The sequence below is a fragment of the Bombyx mori genome, chromosome 6, assembly GCF_030269925.1.
Source record: "Bombyx mori chromosome 6, ASM3026992v2".
In the NCBI taxonomy this organism is placed as follows: Eukaryota; Metazoa; Arthropoda; class Insecta; order Lepidoptera; family Bombycidae; genus Bombyx; species Bombyx mori.
The window spans coordinates 10,934,548-10,950,392 of record NC_085112.1 but is presented as its reverse complement, the minus strand read 5'-3'; the positions used below and the strand labels follow the sequence as shown (position 1 = coordinate 10,950,392).

The 15,845-nt window shown below is 36.2% G+C and overlaps 1 protein-coding gene across 6 annotated transcripts in view; it reads right to left on the bottom strand.

Moving 5' to 3' along the window:
• The window catches only part of LOC101741348 (cadherin-99C), a 171,500-nt gene that overhangs the window by 28,961 nt on the left and 126,694 nt on the right, over nucleotides 1–15,845 (bottom strand). For all 6 annotated transcript variants that reach the window (XM_012689959.4, XM_062669108.1, XM_062669106.1 and 3 more), the window contains 5 exons: nucleotides 12,713–12,804; nucleotides 4,831–4,896; nucleotides 3,385–3,563; nucleotides 1,314–1,436; nucleotides 82–321 (listed from right to left, as the gene is read on the bottom strand). In XM_012689959.4, coding sequence (XP_012545413.1) covers nucleotides 82–321; nucleotides 1,314–1,436; nucleotides 3,385–3,563; nucleotides 4,831–4,896; nucleotides 12,713–12,800 — 696 coding nt within the window. In that variant the 5' untranslated portion in view covers nucleotides 12,801–12,804. The remainder of the gene's footprint in view (nucleotides 1–81; nucleotides 322–1,313; nucleotides 1,437–3,384; nucleotides 3,564–4,830; nucleotides 4,897–12,712; nucleotides 12,805–15,845) is intronic.

Below are 15,845 nucleotides of genomic sequence, written 5' to 3'. Positions count from 1 at the left end.
TACCAATAATTGTCCAAAAGTCACATTGCCGGCTTTGATAATAGTCGACTCATATAAATCTCTTATTGCTATAATACTTACAGAAGCAACAATAGTGACTAGATACTTCTGTGTTCGTTCGTAATCCAAACTCTTGTTAACTGTGACGTGTCCAACATGAGGTATCGGAATGGCGAAATGGCTGTACCCGTCAGCGGCGTTCATTGAATCCAATGTCTGGTTATCTCCCTGTATTATGAAGTATTCTGACAAGCCATTAACTCCAGCGTCGATGTCAACTGCTCGAATCCCTTCGAATATCGTCGTGCCAATCGGAGCCAACTATATTTAAGTGAAAACATCATCTATATATTAATACGTGAAGCAAAAACTTTGTACCCTTTTTACGAAATATGCGCGGATGGAGGACTATGAAATTTCCCACACTTATAGAGAATATAGAGAGGAGTGCAGAATGTTAATATGTTATTTAATTATGCATGAAAATTTAATGTATAAATCAATAAAAAAAAACATTACACACACTACCATGTATTTGACACACACATGTAGTCTTTATTTATTGGGAAACTTTTGTTATTGCTTAAAGTCTGTGGTCAAATTGAGAATAGGTTAATATTGTTTATCTTTAATATGATTTGTCTATAGTGTAGTCTTGACGAAATTTGTGATTATAGAACTATAATAATGTTCAAACTTATAATTTCAATTAATTATAGTAGAATTTCGGCTACTGCTACTACTACCACTAGTTCCGATAAAATCACTTTTCGGATTCGAATTTATTAGTGAATTAACGAATCTATTCTATTCACATACCTACTGTATCATTCGAATTGCGAATCGATTGAATGCCAAAATTTTGGTCTCCACACAACGTAACATCATGTTGCTATTATTGGACGGTCAAGTTAAATCTAGAATTTTAGTTTGTTTTATTTACATCTAAATTGGCGTTCCTATCACCACGTGCAGGTAGAAAGATGACCCGAATTAAAAAAATAAGGGTGTCTTATTATCTTCAAATACAATTTGCGTAGGATATGAAATTATGAATATCTGTGACGGCGAAAGTTTTATTATCTGTTTGTTTGATTACGGTGGTGTTATCAAGATCGGTGCCTTTAAACTGCATCATAGGTGCTTAAAATTAACGTATACACTTTAAAAATTAGTATTTTTGTAAGTCATTGTTATTATTGCGTTTATTCTAGATTTTTTTTAAAAATAAATATTAGCATAACATTTTTCTATTTATTCAAAATCCAATCTATGTTCAATTTAAGTTTCAAATTATCAAAATCGCATCGTACCTCAGAGACGCTAGTTTCATACGGAGTCCCCTGAAACACGGGCGCATTATCATTGATATCCGACACTCTCACTATCACAGGTATGGTCCGACGCTTCTTCGTAGCTTTCACTTGGCACACCAACTGGAAACCAAACCAGTTCATTAATTATTGACAACATTAGTCACTGACGACGATTAATTATATTATGCAGATCGATGTTATGCCTTCAGGCTTCTTGATAATAAGTTCATATTTGGAAATGATTTAAAAGCAAGCGATTACGTTCCTTAACGCATTGAATTTTCAGATTAGAATCCAATGATCTGAAATCTTTGAATGGAGCTCAAAGTGAATGCAATAAATTAGTGTGGTAAGATCACAGATCGAAAGCTCTAGCCACCCACCGGCACCGGTGGTCATGTCTCAATTTGTGACATGTTTCTGTTTATTTTAGCTATTATTTATATTACGCGATGACAAATTTCTAATAGCTTTAAATTCTGGCCTATAACTTTCACTATTTTTGTTTTGCAATATTACAATTAAATAAATAAAATAAATAAATAAATATTTACTAACAGTCACGCCACGTTAACTGGTCCCGTGATAAGTTCGTAAAGAACTTGTGTTACAGGTACCAGATAACGGAAATAAATATAAGATTTTTATTATACACATACACATATTTAATATACATCCATAACCCTGGAAAAGACATTTATATTTATCATACAAATATCTTCCCTTGGCGGGATTCGAACCCGCGACCCCCTTGTGTAGTGACCATGTCACTTACCACTACACCAGACAGCCGTTAATTATAATATTTAAATTTGTTTACAACGCACAATCCAATTTTAGATACATTAGAATAGTATTTTTGTAATAAACATACTAAGCATTTCTGCCTATCCATATATTATATTCTTTTCATATCTAAAACTACATGTTGTCTACTAGTGGTAGGACCTCTTGAGAGTCCGCACGGGTAGGTACCACCACCCTGCCTATTTCCGCCGTGAAGCAGTAATGCGTTTCGGTTCGAAGGGTGGGGTAGCCGTTGTAACTATACTGAGATCTTAGAACTTATATCTCGAGGTGGGTGGCGCGTTTACGTTGTAGATGTCTTTGGGCTCCAGTAACCACTTAACACCAGGTGGGCTGTGAGCTCGTCCATCCACCTAAGCAATAAAATAATAAAAAAAACTTCAAAATAACAAAATCATAGGTCTTGAACTTCCGAAATTGCCCTGTTATAATACTGGACATTTTAAACGTAATTTTCGTATAAAAAAATAAAAAGTAACTTATAAATATTTCTTAAAAATGCGATAAAGCTGTAGGCACCTATAGTTTAGTTTAATTAGTAACCGTAAAAGAAGTTTTCTTTTCATTATCAATTACAACGTATTTAAAATAATTATGGAAACCATAAAATACAGTTAATTATCGGCAATTTCACAAGATAGGATTGTTACTGCGTACACACAACTTTAGATATTAATGATGCGCCATTGCTATAAGTGGCTACGAGCTGTTAATTAATTTTATTTATTTAATTTTATATGATAGTTTACAGTCAGAAAATAAGCAGCTATATAAGGAGGTTAAGCGCTGTTTTTAACCGACTTAAAAAGGGAGTAGGTTATTTTTTTTTTTGCTCTGTTGCTACTCTATTTTTATCAAGAACGGACCACTAGTTTTTGAGTTTTCCTTATTATTGAATATTTCACTAAATTCCACTACATTGATGATACACTCATTTATACTTCGTTGAAATCGGTTTATATTCATTAGAAACTAATTGAAAAAAAAAACTGTTGTTTATTAGATGGGTGGACGAGCTCACAGCCCACCTGGTGTTAAGTGGTTAATGGAGCCCATAGACATCTACAACGTAAAGGCGCCACCCACCTTGAGATATCTAAGGTTGCCCCGACCTTCAAACTAAAACATATTACTGCTTCACGGCAGAAATAGGCAGGGCGGTGGTACATACTCGTGCGGACTCACAAGAGGTCCTGCCACCAGTAATTTTGTAATGTGTTTCATCATTTAAAACAGTTGATTTGTTAAGGCTTATCTTTACCTGAAAGACCATATGTGAGAGGTTGTCCGCGTCTCTATCGAGGGGCTGGAGTAGTTGTAAGCGTTTTCCATCGAGCTGAAACAGCGTTGGCCCCTTAGGGAACACTGTCGATAATACTACATCCACATCTGGCTCCCCCACTACTGGCAAGATTGCTGGCACCGTGCTTTGGTTAACTTCTGAAATGGGAGTCGTGATTTCATTAGCAGAGTCTTACTTTAAATACGTGGGGACCTCGCGTCCCGTTACAGAGATGCGGATGGGCCTCGGAGCAAGCACTTGGAACCAAAAACCACATCTTCCTTTAAGGAGTATTGGAATAAGGATGTGTATTGTTATACACCAAAAATCTAAACATCACAAACCCAGTCATCGTACGGGTACTTAACCATTATTATTCGTTTCAATTTGAAGAACAACGACTGCATTTACAGTAATATCTTGAGACTTCAATCACTATGAGAGATAGGGATTGATAAGATTTAACCGTTTAAGTCTGTTATGAGCGGTATTGCAGTTTCCTCGTCTTGTTTCTGTATCAAAATTACTGCCTAATTTCAAGATCGGTTAGTTCTCTATACTGCGTAACCACACGTCCTGTCGCCGTCGGTCAAGCGTCATGTTTTATTTATTTATTGCATAGATGGGTGGACGAACTCACAGCCCACTTGGTTTTAAGTGGTTATCGGAGCCCATAGATATCTACAACGTAAATGCCGCTACCCACCTTGAGATATGAGTTCTAAGGTCTTCAGTTACAACGGCTGCCCCACCCTTCAAACCGAAACACATTACTGCTTCACGGCAGAAATAGGCAGGGTGGTGGTTACCTACCCATGCGGACTCACAAGTAGTCATACCACCAGTAATTACGTAAATTATAATTTTGCGGGTTTGATTTTTATTACACAATGTTATTCCTTCACAGTGGAAGTCAATCGTGAACATTGTGCTCCTGTTTGAAGTATGGAGCCATTATAGATATTTTTATGTTATCATTTAAACCTAAGAAAAATGACTGCAGGTATCTCCTTCATGATAGCATTGATAATCCTCGACCCCAGGTAAGATAAGTTAGATTGCATATGTTTGCGTATAGCATCATCATCATCATCATCATCATCATCATCATCATCATCAACAGCCCAGTCGTCCACTGCTGGACATAGGCCTCTCCCAATCCACACCACTGAGCCCGGTCTACAGCTCTCCTCATCCACTTCTTACCAGCCTCCGTTCGGAGGTCATCGCACCACCTAGCCAGGGGGCATCCCACGTTACGTCTTCCGCTGCGCGGTCTCCACTCGAGAGCCCGTCTGCTCCAGCGATCGTCAGTCCTACGGCATATAATGCCAGCCCACTGCCACTTCAGCTTGCTGACTCTTGCGTATAGCATATGCAGTAAAAACAACAGGAGAGTTTTATATTATTATGCCTTTAACTTACGATCTCCTCTGCTTTCTTCGATATCGACTATAATACTCGATTGACCCGTTTCCACTTCGCATGGACCTTGGAACAAAAATTCTTACGTTATTAACACATCAATATTATTAACATATTCTGAAATGAAAAAAGAAATGTTTTAATACATGTCACCGCTTAAACTAAAAAGTAGTAAAATAGCATGATGAATATTCTGTTGCTATTAAATAATTCTGATGAAAGTGGTAAAAAAGATCTCTTAGATATAGAATACTTTTCTTATGTATTTTATATAAAATAGTATAGAATTATTATATATCAATATGTTTATTTTATTATTCCTTAGTCTTAATTTACTAATGCCCATTCATATTTATAAGACATTCGCGTCAGTTTTAAAGTAGTTTATTGCAGTTTAGATAAAATTTGCATTCTTGTATGGCATCCATGGTAATATAGCCATAGAAAATGTGTTTAATAAAGAAACAAATTTGTTTCTCCTTTGAATACTATCCGGCCGAATTCAAAATATTACCATTTAAAATTTCTAACCGAAATAAGATTTGATATGAAAGTTCTATAATATTATATAGAATGTAGGAAGATCGGTTTATTTTAGTTAGTTCACACTGGCACACTAAATTTATTTTAAAAGAAGATGAATATCAATGGCAGTCTTCGGCTTTCCTGATGAGTTTTTTTTTATTGCCTTTGTAGGCAGTCGAACAAACGGCCCACCTGATGTTAAGTGGTTACCGTTTCTTTTTTTAATAAAGATTTTTGGTGTTAAAGTTAAAATCCACTAGATTTCGCCCTAACATAATAAAATAGTTAATAATCTAAAAACCAAAGGTCATTTACACTAATATTTACACAAATTAGTTCACAGTCATAACACGAAAGTATTTACGAGTGTTCGCAATTAAACGCCATTTAGCAGGACGTCGAGACTGCGGAGATACTCATTGCAATTATACTAATTCAGAATTGCACTTTTCAACAATACAAACAGACAATTTAGTAATTCGATTTTATGATTGCACGTCACGACTCTATTAAATAATAAACTTTACATTTTGTTTATAGCCCCTGTAGGCACACGAACTTACAGCCCACCTAATAGTGTGTGTTTATGGTCGCTCGTGAACATTAGCAATACCAGGAGCAAAGCCAAACCGCTGCCTACCGTTGAGAACTCTCCGCAAGCCTCGATTGAAGAGTCCTTCTTACTAGGTATATAGTTGTTTTTCTAACAGTTATTTAATAAATAAAAATTATAGCTTAGCTGGGTGGACGAACTCACGGCCCACCTGGTGTTAAGTGATAACCGGAGCCTATAGACATCTAGAACGCAAATGCCGCCACCCACCTCGAGACATGAGTTGTAAGGTCTCAGTTTTAACAGCACAACGGCTACCCCACCCTTTAAAACGAAACGCATTACTGCTTCACGGCAGAAATAGGCAGGGTGATGGTACCTACCCGTGCGGATTCACAAGACGTCCTACCACCTGTGATTACGCAAATTATAATTTTGCGTGTTTGATTTTTATTACACGGTGTTATTTTTTCACCGTGGAAGTCAATCGTGAACAATTGTTAAGTACGTATTTCATTTCAAAAATTGTGAATCTGAGTGTATGTACTGCTTTTGTCTCTTATTTATGCAGGTTTATTTACAAAAGTACAGTAGCGGACTTACTGCCTAAGGCATTATCTGAGATACAACGCCTTACATATTATTATATCATAATAATAATGTAAAATGTACACGTATATCTATATATCTATACCATACCATATATCTGTATAAATATTCTCACATATCTATACTATAATAATATTATAAAGAGGAAAGATTTGTTTGTTTGTTTGTTTCGAATAGGCTCCGAAACTACTGGACCGATTTGAAAAATTCTTTTTCCATTAGAAGCTGACATTGTCCCTGATGAACATGCTACTTTTTTTAATTTTTGTTTAATTTTTTTTTTGGTTTCATGTGTGTTTTAATGTTTCCGAAGCGAAGCGAGGACGGGTCGCTAGTATAATCATAAACACAAAATAATAATATAACACATTTCACTATTCATAAGACACAAAAAAGAAAAAAAATAGTAATGTTATGTAATTTCGGTACCCATAACACTGAAGACTACATCTCGCCTGAGGGGTTTTCGATTCTAATTATGACGTCACACATCAAAGTTCCATAGTCTCTATCTACCTAACGGAATAGCTCGAGTCTAACAGACCGCCATAAATATTGAAAAGGACAGGTGCAGAGTTCTCTGGGACTACGTTGAGCCGTCGGCTAATTAACGCAAGACTTAGGTCTGGCTTCCCTCCAATAATTGCCGATTACGTAAGCACGTGAGATTGTTAATGATTGTCCAACGGTATTTGAATTGTAACTGCTATGAAGTGCTTTCTATTCCTTAAATACATACATAAGTACATGTACATAAGTATAAGTATATTATAAACATAAGGATTCATTTTAAATAACGTGTTATGATCATTCTTTAGTACAATTATGTTTCGTTTTTCTAAATTTCTGTAATGAGAAAAGCTTTTTTTCAGCATTGAAAAAATCAAGATATCAAAAGCATTTCTTTCCATTCCATTGTTTGATAGCGATCGTTTTTTTTTATTTCTATCATTAACGGTTTTAAAAAGCTCACAGTACGCCAGATATGAGATCTAGATCTCAATTGTATATAGGTACATTGTATCTATATTTCAGCCCACAAACGTCTACTGCTGGACATAGGTCTCCCCTAAGGTGCGCCGCAATAACGAAATTCAACGAATTCCCGCGACTTTTAGCAGGTCTTCGTTCCACCTCGTGGGAGACCTACCCACGCTACGTCTTCCCTCCAGCACGCGGTCGTCACTTAAGAACTTTTCGGCCCCAGCGAGTTCATCTGTTCTACGAGCAATGTACCATGCCTGCTGTCACTTCAACTTCGCAAACCCATGGGCTATGCTGGTTACCATGGTTTTCCTGCGAATCTCTTCATTTCTGATTTGATTTCACAAGGAAACTCCGAGCATAGCCCTCTCTGTTGCTCTTTGGGTGACCTTAAGCCTTCGGATTATGAAGTGATAGAATGGCCGGGTTGTAGCGTGTAGCTATACTTTATAATAAAAATGACATGGGCTCTGTGTGACTCATTTTAATGGCGTATGCAGTCTGGCAGTGTTGCCATATAATTACATTCTTTACCTAACACTGATAAGGCCCATAGTCAAGGACCACGTATCAGTGCTATCCCAGTGTGTGTATATCACGTATTCCACCCTTCAAACCAAAACGCAATACTACCTCACCGCAGAGATAGTCGGAGTGGTACCTATTCGTGCGGGCTCACAAGACGCACTGCAACTGTAAACAAACTGTCCCTAATATGTAATTTAATACATATTTTAACCATATTAAAATATTTAGAATATAGTATCTACTCTTAAATTATTAAATCCAAAGCCGCAATACGCTATAAAATTATGTAACTGAGCTTATGTTAAGCGGTTTTAATGCTTTAGCTGAATACCAAAAGATTATAACGAAACTTTTATCGTAAACTTCTTTGGCAGGGTGATAAATCATCTACTTTATAGTTTACATTTTTCAATTAAATTTGTAACAACTAAGCTTTTAAAAATTATAAAATGTATGCATTTTTGTTAGTGAAGTGGTTATTGATCCCTAGTACTTTAGCATGAGATCCGGTATCGGTCGTAGTCGATTGTATAATCTATAAGATAAATGGTTGAAATTACTTTTGGAGTTTAATCTCGAGTTGTTTATTGTCATTATAATATCATATTAATTCCGTGACCAAGAAAACTGTAATGAAAACGTCGAAAATAATATAACGATAAAAAAAACGAGAGATTATAATATCGTAAAATTAAATTTGTATCAATGTCTCACAAAAACTAAAGGAAATACTTTTCTTTTATTGTCTTTGCAGGCCGACGGGCGTACGGTCTACGGTAGGCAGCGGCTTGACACTGTCCCTGGAATTGCTGACGTCTATGAGCAACGGTAACCACTCACCATCGAGTGGGCCGTATGCTCGTCTGCCTACTAAGGCAATAAAAAAAACCTGATGGTGGGTTTGTACCGTCACTTGTGGACTTCAGCAAAGCCAAGAGTAGAGTCAAGCCACTGACTAACGCTAAGTACCCCTCGCAAGCCTCGTCTGAAGAAGGACTCTAGGTATAAAGTTGTTTTGCTAACAGATACTTGGTATTCTGGATCTGAGTGTACTTTCTTTAGTATCTTACTTCTATATTTCTGATACATAATAATATAACAGTGAAGAAAAACTGAGCTAAGGACTGTTAAAATGTCTAAACTTTATCTTTAGGATAATGATAATGATAATTATGCACTTAGTGATAGTATCCAGAAAAGCATTAGAGATTTAATTTACATACGGGCAAAGATGAAACAGCTCCTCTTGTTGTAAACCGATTTTGTGTGTGTTTTAGTTTGAAGTAGCATTGACGAAATTTAGTGCTACCAATTTTTTTGTTTTTATTTTTCAAAATGTAAATAACCAACACACATAATGTAATGCACAAATTAATCTAAGTCTTGAGGCATTAGTGTTTATTGTCGAAATTCGATCATCGGACAAACGCTTGTAAGTTTAAAAGCAAAACGTAAGCAAGGTCTGAGTATATACGTGAAGCAAAAACATTGTATCCGTTTTTACGAAAATTGCGCGGACGGAGGAGTATGAAATTTCCCACACTTATAGAGAATAAAGAGAAGGAGTGCAGAATGCAATTTTTTTTAATTATGCCTAAACAATACATTAAATCAATAAAAAAACATGACATACACTATCACGTACTTAACACACACACACACGCATATATACTCTTTGTTTATTATCAAACTTTTGTTATTGTTTAAAGTCTGTGGTCAAATTGAGAAAAGATTTATATTGTTTGTCGTTAATATTATTTGTCTATAGTGTAGTCTTGGCGAAATCTGTGATTATAGAAGTATAATATAATAATAGTCTTTGACAATAGAACCATAATAATGTTCAAATTTATAATTTCAATTAATTATAGTCGAATTTCGACTACCGGTAGACCACTAATACATATAAAACAATCAGAGCTTTTCCAGATATCTCTCTACTATCCCCGTCACTATGCCGTATTAGTAAGATTCTGGTAGAATTCTGATGGACGGCTTGTGAGCCCGCTCAGATATGTACATAGATATCACCGTCCTAACTATTTCTACCACGAATCCGCACACCAATTCGAATTATAAAGAGTCATTGTAATCTTGAAACATTTCATCTTATGTCTAACTAGAGACATCTCACTGTCGTATTAACATCACTAACAACATACACTGATCATAGATTTTTTTCGTCTACAGACACCTGAGAAAAAAATTATATTCTCTGTTTTATATTTCACACATATTGTTGACACATAACAACGGATAAAATTTGGTTTTAATTGAACATGCACTGACCACAGCGTGATACTGTTCAATTCTGAAAACGAAGTTTTTTTTTTATTTATTGCTTAGATGGGTGTACGAGCTCACAGCCCACCTGGTGTTAAGTGGTTACTGGAGCTCATAGACATCCACAACGTAAATGCGCCACCCACCTTGAGATATAAGTTCTAAGGTCTCAAGTAAGTTACAACGGCTGCCCCACCCTTCAAACCGAAACGCATTACTGCTTCACGGCAGAAATAGGCAGGGTGGTGGTACCCACCCGCGCGGACTCACAAGTGGTCCTACTACCAGTAATTACGCAAACTATAATTTTTGCGGGTAGTCATAACAGAGCTTTTTCGAAACAAAAACACAACAACTTTACGGCCAATACCTATTACTATACAATACTTAGAGATCATTTCAATGGCCGCCATCATTAGTTCTTTGACAATTAACTAGATAACGGTTTGAAATAATCATTAATCTGTTAGATAAACCTTGTATGGAGAAACTGGTACTAAAATAACAGATACGTGGGCGTTAACGATTCACGGTACCAACAGTTAGGTTTGCATCTTTATCTTGATAATTATGAGATATTTTATTCGTGTCTCTCAACTTTTCGATTTTCGGGAATCCGAAATGGCTAAGTCACTTTATAAAATAGTTTTGGTGGGCCTTCAGAGACGATAACAGTTTCCTTTATTTTTTTTATATCATTATTTTGTTACTCTCTATTGTTGCACAATGGAGTGACATATTCACTTTTTTTTTTGCTCAGGAGGAAATCGCCGGACTTCCGCCCTCCACTGGGGACGGCGGGCGGAGCATGTCGGAGTCGAACCGACTAAAACCTCCTGTCGCTCAACAACCAACGTCCAAACCTCACATGAGACAGAACTCATGAAAAGGCAAAGGGGGGAAAGTGAAGTGTTTAGTGCGGAGCACATCTCTCCCATCACCCTCCCCCTCGGGACGCCGGACTGGCGGTCGTCGGCGCCACGACAACCAGCCCTCTCGGTCGGCAGGCTATCCGGAGCCCGCCTAGATGGCACCGGTTAGAGTGAGCTATCCTACGGAATACCCCGCTGGGTCAGAACCAGCGTGGGTCGAGGATAGCCGGCCTTCCATCACCCGGATGCTCTTGCGTAAAACGCGTGCAGAGCAGCTTGCACGACGTCTTCTTAGGTCCCCCTCGCCGGTCCCCAGACCGATATATGAGGGGGACCCGAAACACTTAGAGGGCCAGGGCTTGTCCGCCCTCCCCTGGGGAATAATCTTCTTAAATAAAGATTTAAAAAAAAAAAACTTTTCGGTTTTAGTGCAATTATGTTGGTCACTCTATCTTTAGATCGATCTATCGATCTTTCGAGAGAAATAGAAATCCGTATTTTGGTTTTAAATTTTCCTACAGCAACATAGATCATTAGTTCGTGTGTTATAGAACAAATTCATTTGAGCATCACCAAAAGGTGTCAGATAAACATAATGGACAGTAAATGGGTTTTAAATTACCATATTACTAGATTAAAAAATAATTTTCCATGACAGACACCGTATCAATGCAATCGATTTTTTTTTTTCTGATTAATTCGCGACTTAGTCGCCAGTCTGGTTTGACGTGAATTTTGGACTACTCGACATATCAAATCAAGCATTCACGAAAATCTTTGAGGTATACAAACAAAAATAAATCTAGTAAACAAATGCTTGTTAACGATCGAGTGACAATAATGAATGTAAACAATGAATTCATTCATATTAAAATAACAAATCGATAGCTGTGTACTCGTAAACAATCCATTGTTACATTGATTAAGTTGTGTTTCTCATTCTGATTGCTTGTTTGTTTACAGTCCGTTAGTTTGTTAGAATTGTTTACTCATAATGAAAACATATTTTTCTTATATGACAGCCTAGATTAGCACAACCCGTCTTCTTCCGTGAGTGACGTATGAGGTGACCCAGAGGGAACGAACAACATCATTATCTGTGTGCTTAGTCCAAGTTTTTAACGTTCTCGATAGCGTAAAAGTTAACTCAAATCTGTATGCAGTTTGCCTACGTTTGCCGCTGGAGGCGCTGTTCCAACTGCATACAAATGTTGATGAGTTAACTTTTACGCTATCGAGAACGTTAAAAAACTCTCACTAAGCACGCTGAACATTACACAAAATTGATGCGAAAAGCCCGCACACGTGAGTGCTACGACTCTACCTGTTTGTATCACGACACAGTCACCTGTTCTGCTTGGGATGGGGAGAGACTTTATGCGAAATTGTGACTTCGATATCTCCAAACGAATGAATCATGATATACACGTTGTAATGTCCACTAAAATATCAATTATCGGATTTTTTAGGATCGATATTTGAAGATATCCTAAATGTCAATTTTCTTCACACTTTATGTTATTCTTACCGGGAGTGGCGATGACCAGATAAACCAGGCATAGGAAAAGCCATATCGATGTTTGTCCATGCCGGATCAGCGCACTCCACCGCGGCATCTCACTGTAACAAAAAGAAAAAAACATTTATTAAACAGTTTCATAGGACTGGTTGAGTTACAGGTTAATCTGCAATCGATTATACAATGTTACGGATAATCCGTGAGTCTCTTAAAATTGTAGAACGTCATATATTAAAAAGAAATGATGTTTTTGTTTATTTAATCCCTGTGATTATGTTAATGGTAATATTAATTATTATAAAATATATATTTTATTTACAAAGGAGGAACATAAGCTTATTTTGTTTGCACACAGTTGCCATGGCCTTTGTAATAAGTGCTATGTGAAATATACATACATTAACATTATAAATAATTATGAAAGTTTGTATGTAACTGAATTACGCAAAACTAACTTAACGAATTTGGAAGATTACGATCCTACACAACCTAAACAAACATAACATACTTTTTATCATAAAATAACCGACGCAAGAAAAGGCATACAGTGGTTTTAATGACTAATCTACAAATCGACTTTTTAGTTCACAGACTAGACTGATCCAATAAACTGTTTTTTATCCAAGGAAAATGCAGGTTTAATTCTTTCTAAATTACAAATTTTACACGGTCAAAACTATAGAGAAAGTTTAGTGTCTCTATAATTATTTATTTCCCTATAGTTAAAATATTAGTACAATTAAGTATAACTGAATCCATAAAAATAATCCAATTACGTATGTATTCAGTAAGATACCCAATATAAAAATATTGTCCTCAATCTTCAATAGATATATTGCTAACCGAACATGAAAACAAATTACCTCAATCCATCATTTTTGTACCAATTGTAGCTTTTCTTAGACTCCTTATTGCGGCCTGGTGGAACGCGGACGCAACGTAAAGATAATAAATATTATTACAAAACCCAAGTCATGGATCTCGCACCACAACAGCTGAACTTAAAGCGAATTTATGATAGTCTTAGTCTAGATAACGTTATTTCATCTAAGTTACAGCGTCCAATACAAAGGTAAAGTAATCCATGAAGTTTATGAAGGACATTGCTTAAGCGCCCTTAACAATCGTAAAATTAGCAACTATTATTCTAACGGTTATGTTGGACATTTCTTTACGGGATAGGACGCACAATGCAGAAATCGGAGAAATTGGAAGTGGGCCGGCCACACATGTCATCGCACTGACAATCAGTGGGGCACAAAAGTATTGGACTTGAATTAAATTGATTGAAAGTATTGAAAAAGGATTGGACGAGGTCTCCACCTCATACTGGACGTCGTAGCTTGAACAGACAACTAATGAAGTGGACAGATAAACCTAGTCAAAATAGCTGGTAAGGACAGGATGCGAAAGGCATATGGAAAGACCTACACTAAGAATTAGATGGACACAGGTTCAAAAAGAGATTCTAACGGAGGTTAAAATAACAACGTTGCAAACGTAGCCTTAAATATTATAAATCTAACACTGGAAATGACATTAAATATAGATTATCCAATAGTAAATCATAAGAAAATGTTAAAAGTAGCGTATAAAAGCTGGTGGGTGGTGCAAGCAATAAATAATTTGAAGCGAAATGACGATACCGGTCTTTGCTGGATGATAGTTTGAATCTTAGAGGTGTGTAGAAATTAAAGTAACGGATGTAAACCATCTACTTGTTAGATCTTACATAAGAATGTTTATGGCCATTGGCATATCAGATCGGGCATTATAAATTACTTTAAATTGTAGTTTGTAATGCAATTTTGTTTTCATTTTCTTTACAATGAATACATCTTTAATTTTCTGATAGTCTCTGATCGCAAGTTCATTGCGTGGTGTATAATAACATGATTTTATCATAGTTTTGAAGCATAGTGATAGAACACAATTGTTGTCTAATGTTTTAACGATACAAAATCTGCTAAGAAGAGACTAAACGCCTTAAATTGTGCTTGGAAGCTTCAAAAGGGGAGACGTCATATAGATAAAAGTCATATTAGAGATTTATTGAAAATTTTGTTTGAATAGCTTACAAAATACATTTTCATTGAATGAGTATTCTTTAATTCAGCCCAGCCCTGTTCTTGAAACGATATAATGACTGTTGCTTTTTACGAGGCTTTATCCTGTGTAAGTAGGACTCTGGCTAATACAATGAGTTTCCTATTCTCGTAGTACCTGGCATCCTTGTTCAGTTAATGCTTACGCGTAAATGCACGCTTACATTACTTTTATCAGAAAATCTTCATAGCTGTCGCATCATAATCAAATTTGATTTGAAATATCTCATAGAATGATCGAACTAAAATTTTTGATGAATCATGTAATATTGAACATCATATCGATGTAAGATTTAATTTGATCTACAACATTGCCTCGGGCTGAGTTATAGTTATTGGTCGTTTACTGTTTTTCCTTTTGTGTTGGAGGTAAGTCAAAATGTGGTCAATAGAGAATTTGATTAAGACAAGGTAAAAAAAAATCGTAATTTCAATTTATAAATGTGCGTGTGGGTGACTCACATTATTTATTTTATAATATTTTATTATAATTACACTACACAACAACACATACATACTTTATTTTATATCAACACATTGATTTATCACACAATCATACAAAACATTATTTACACTAAACAAAATTAAATTCACAAGCAAAGTCGGGCGATAACTGCAGTATAGCGGCGGCGATAATATTTCGCTAGTACATCGGTGCATAGACGAACCGGTCGTCGCATTTTTACCGATCCACCGCCACCAGTCGAAATCTGACTTGCGAGCGCGCATCCCGTATTATCTTTTCTTACTACGCCTTTAAATTATTGCTGTGTTGCTTGGACTGTCTATTTCTTGTTACTTTCTCCTTCTTTCTATATTTTGTGTTCGTCTTAAATGAAAACTTTCTTTGTGTCCATTTGTGTTTGCAAATACTTTATAATACCGACCCAAAGACAACTAAATAATTAACTATCAACAACTAATTATAGGTCGTAGTATACCCGAACGGGAAGGAACCATCACGCCAACTCCTGGCGCGAAGAAGATAGTAGCGCTCTGATCTTGAAGGTTGGGTAATATACTCGTAATAGAAAGCA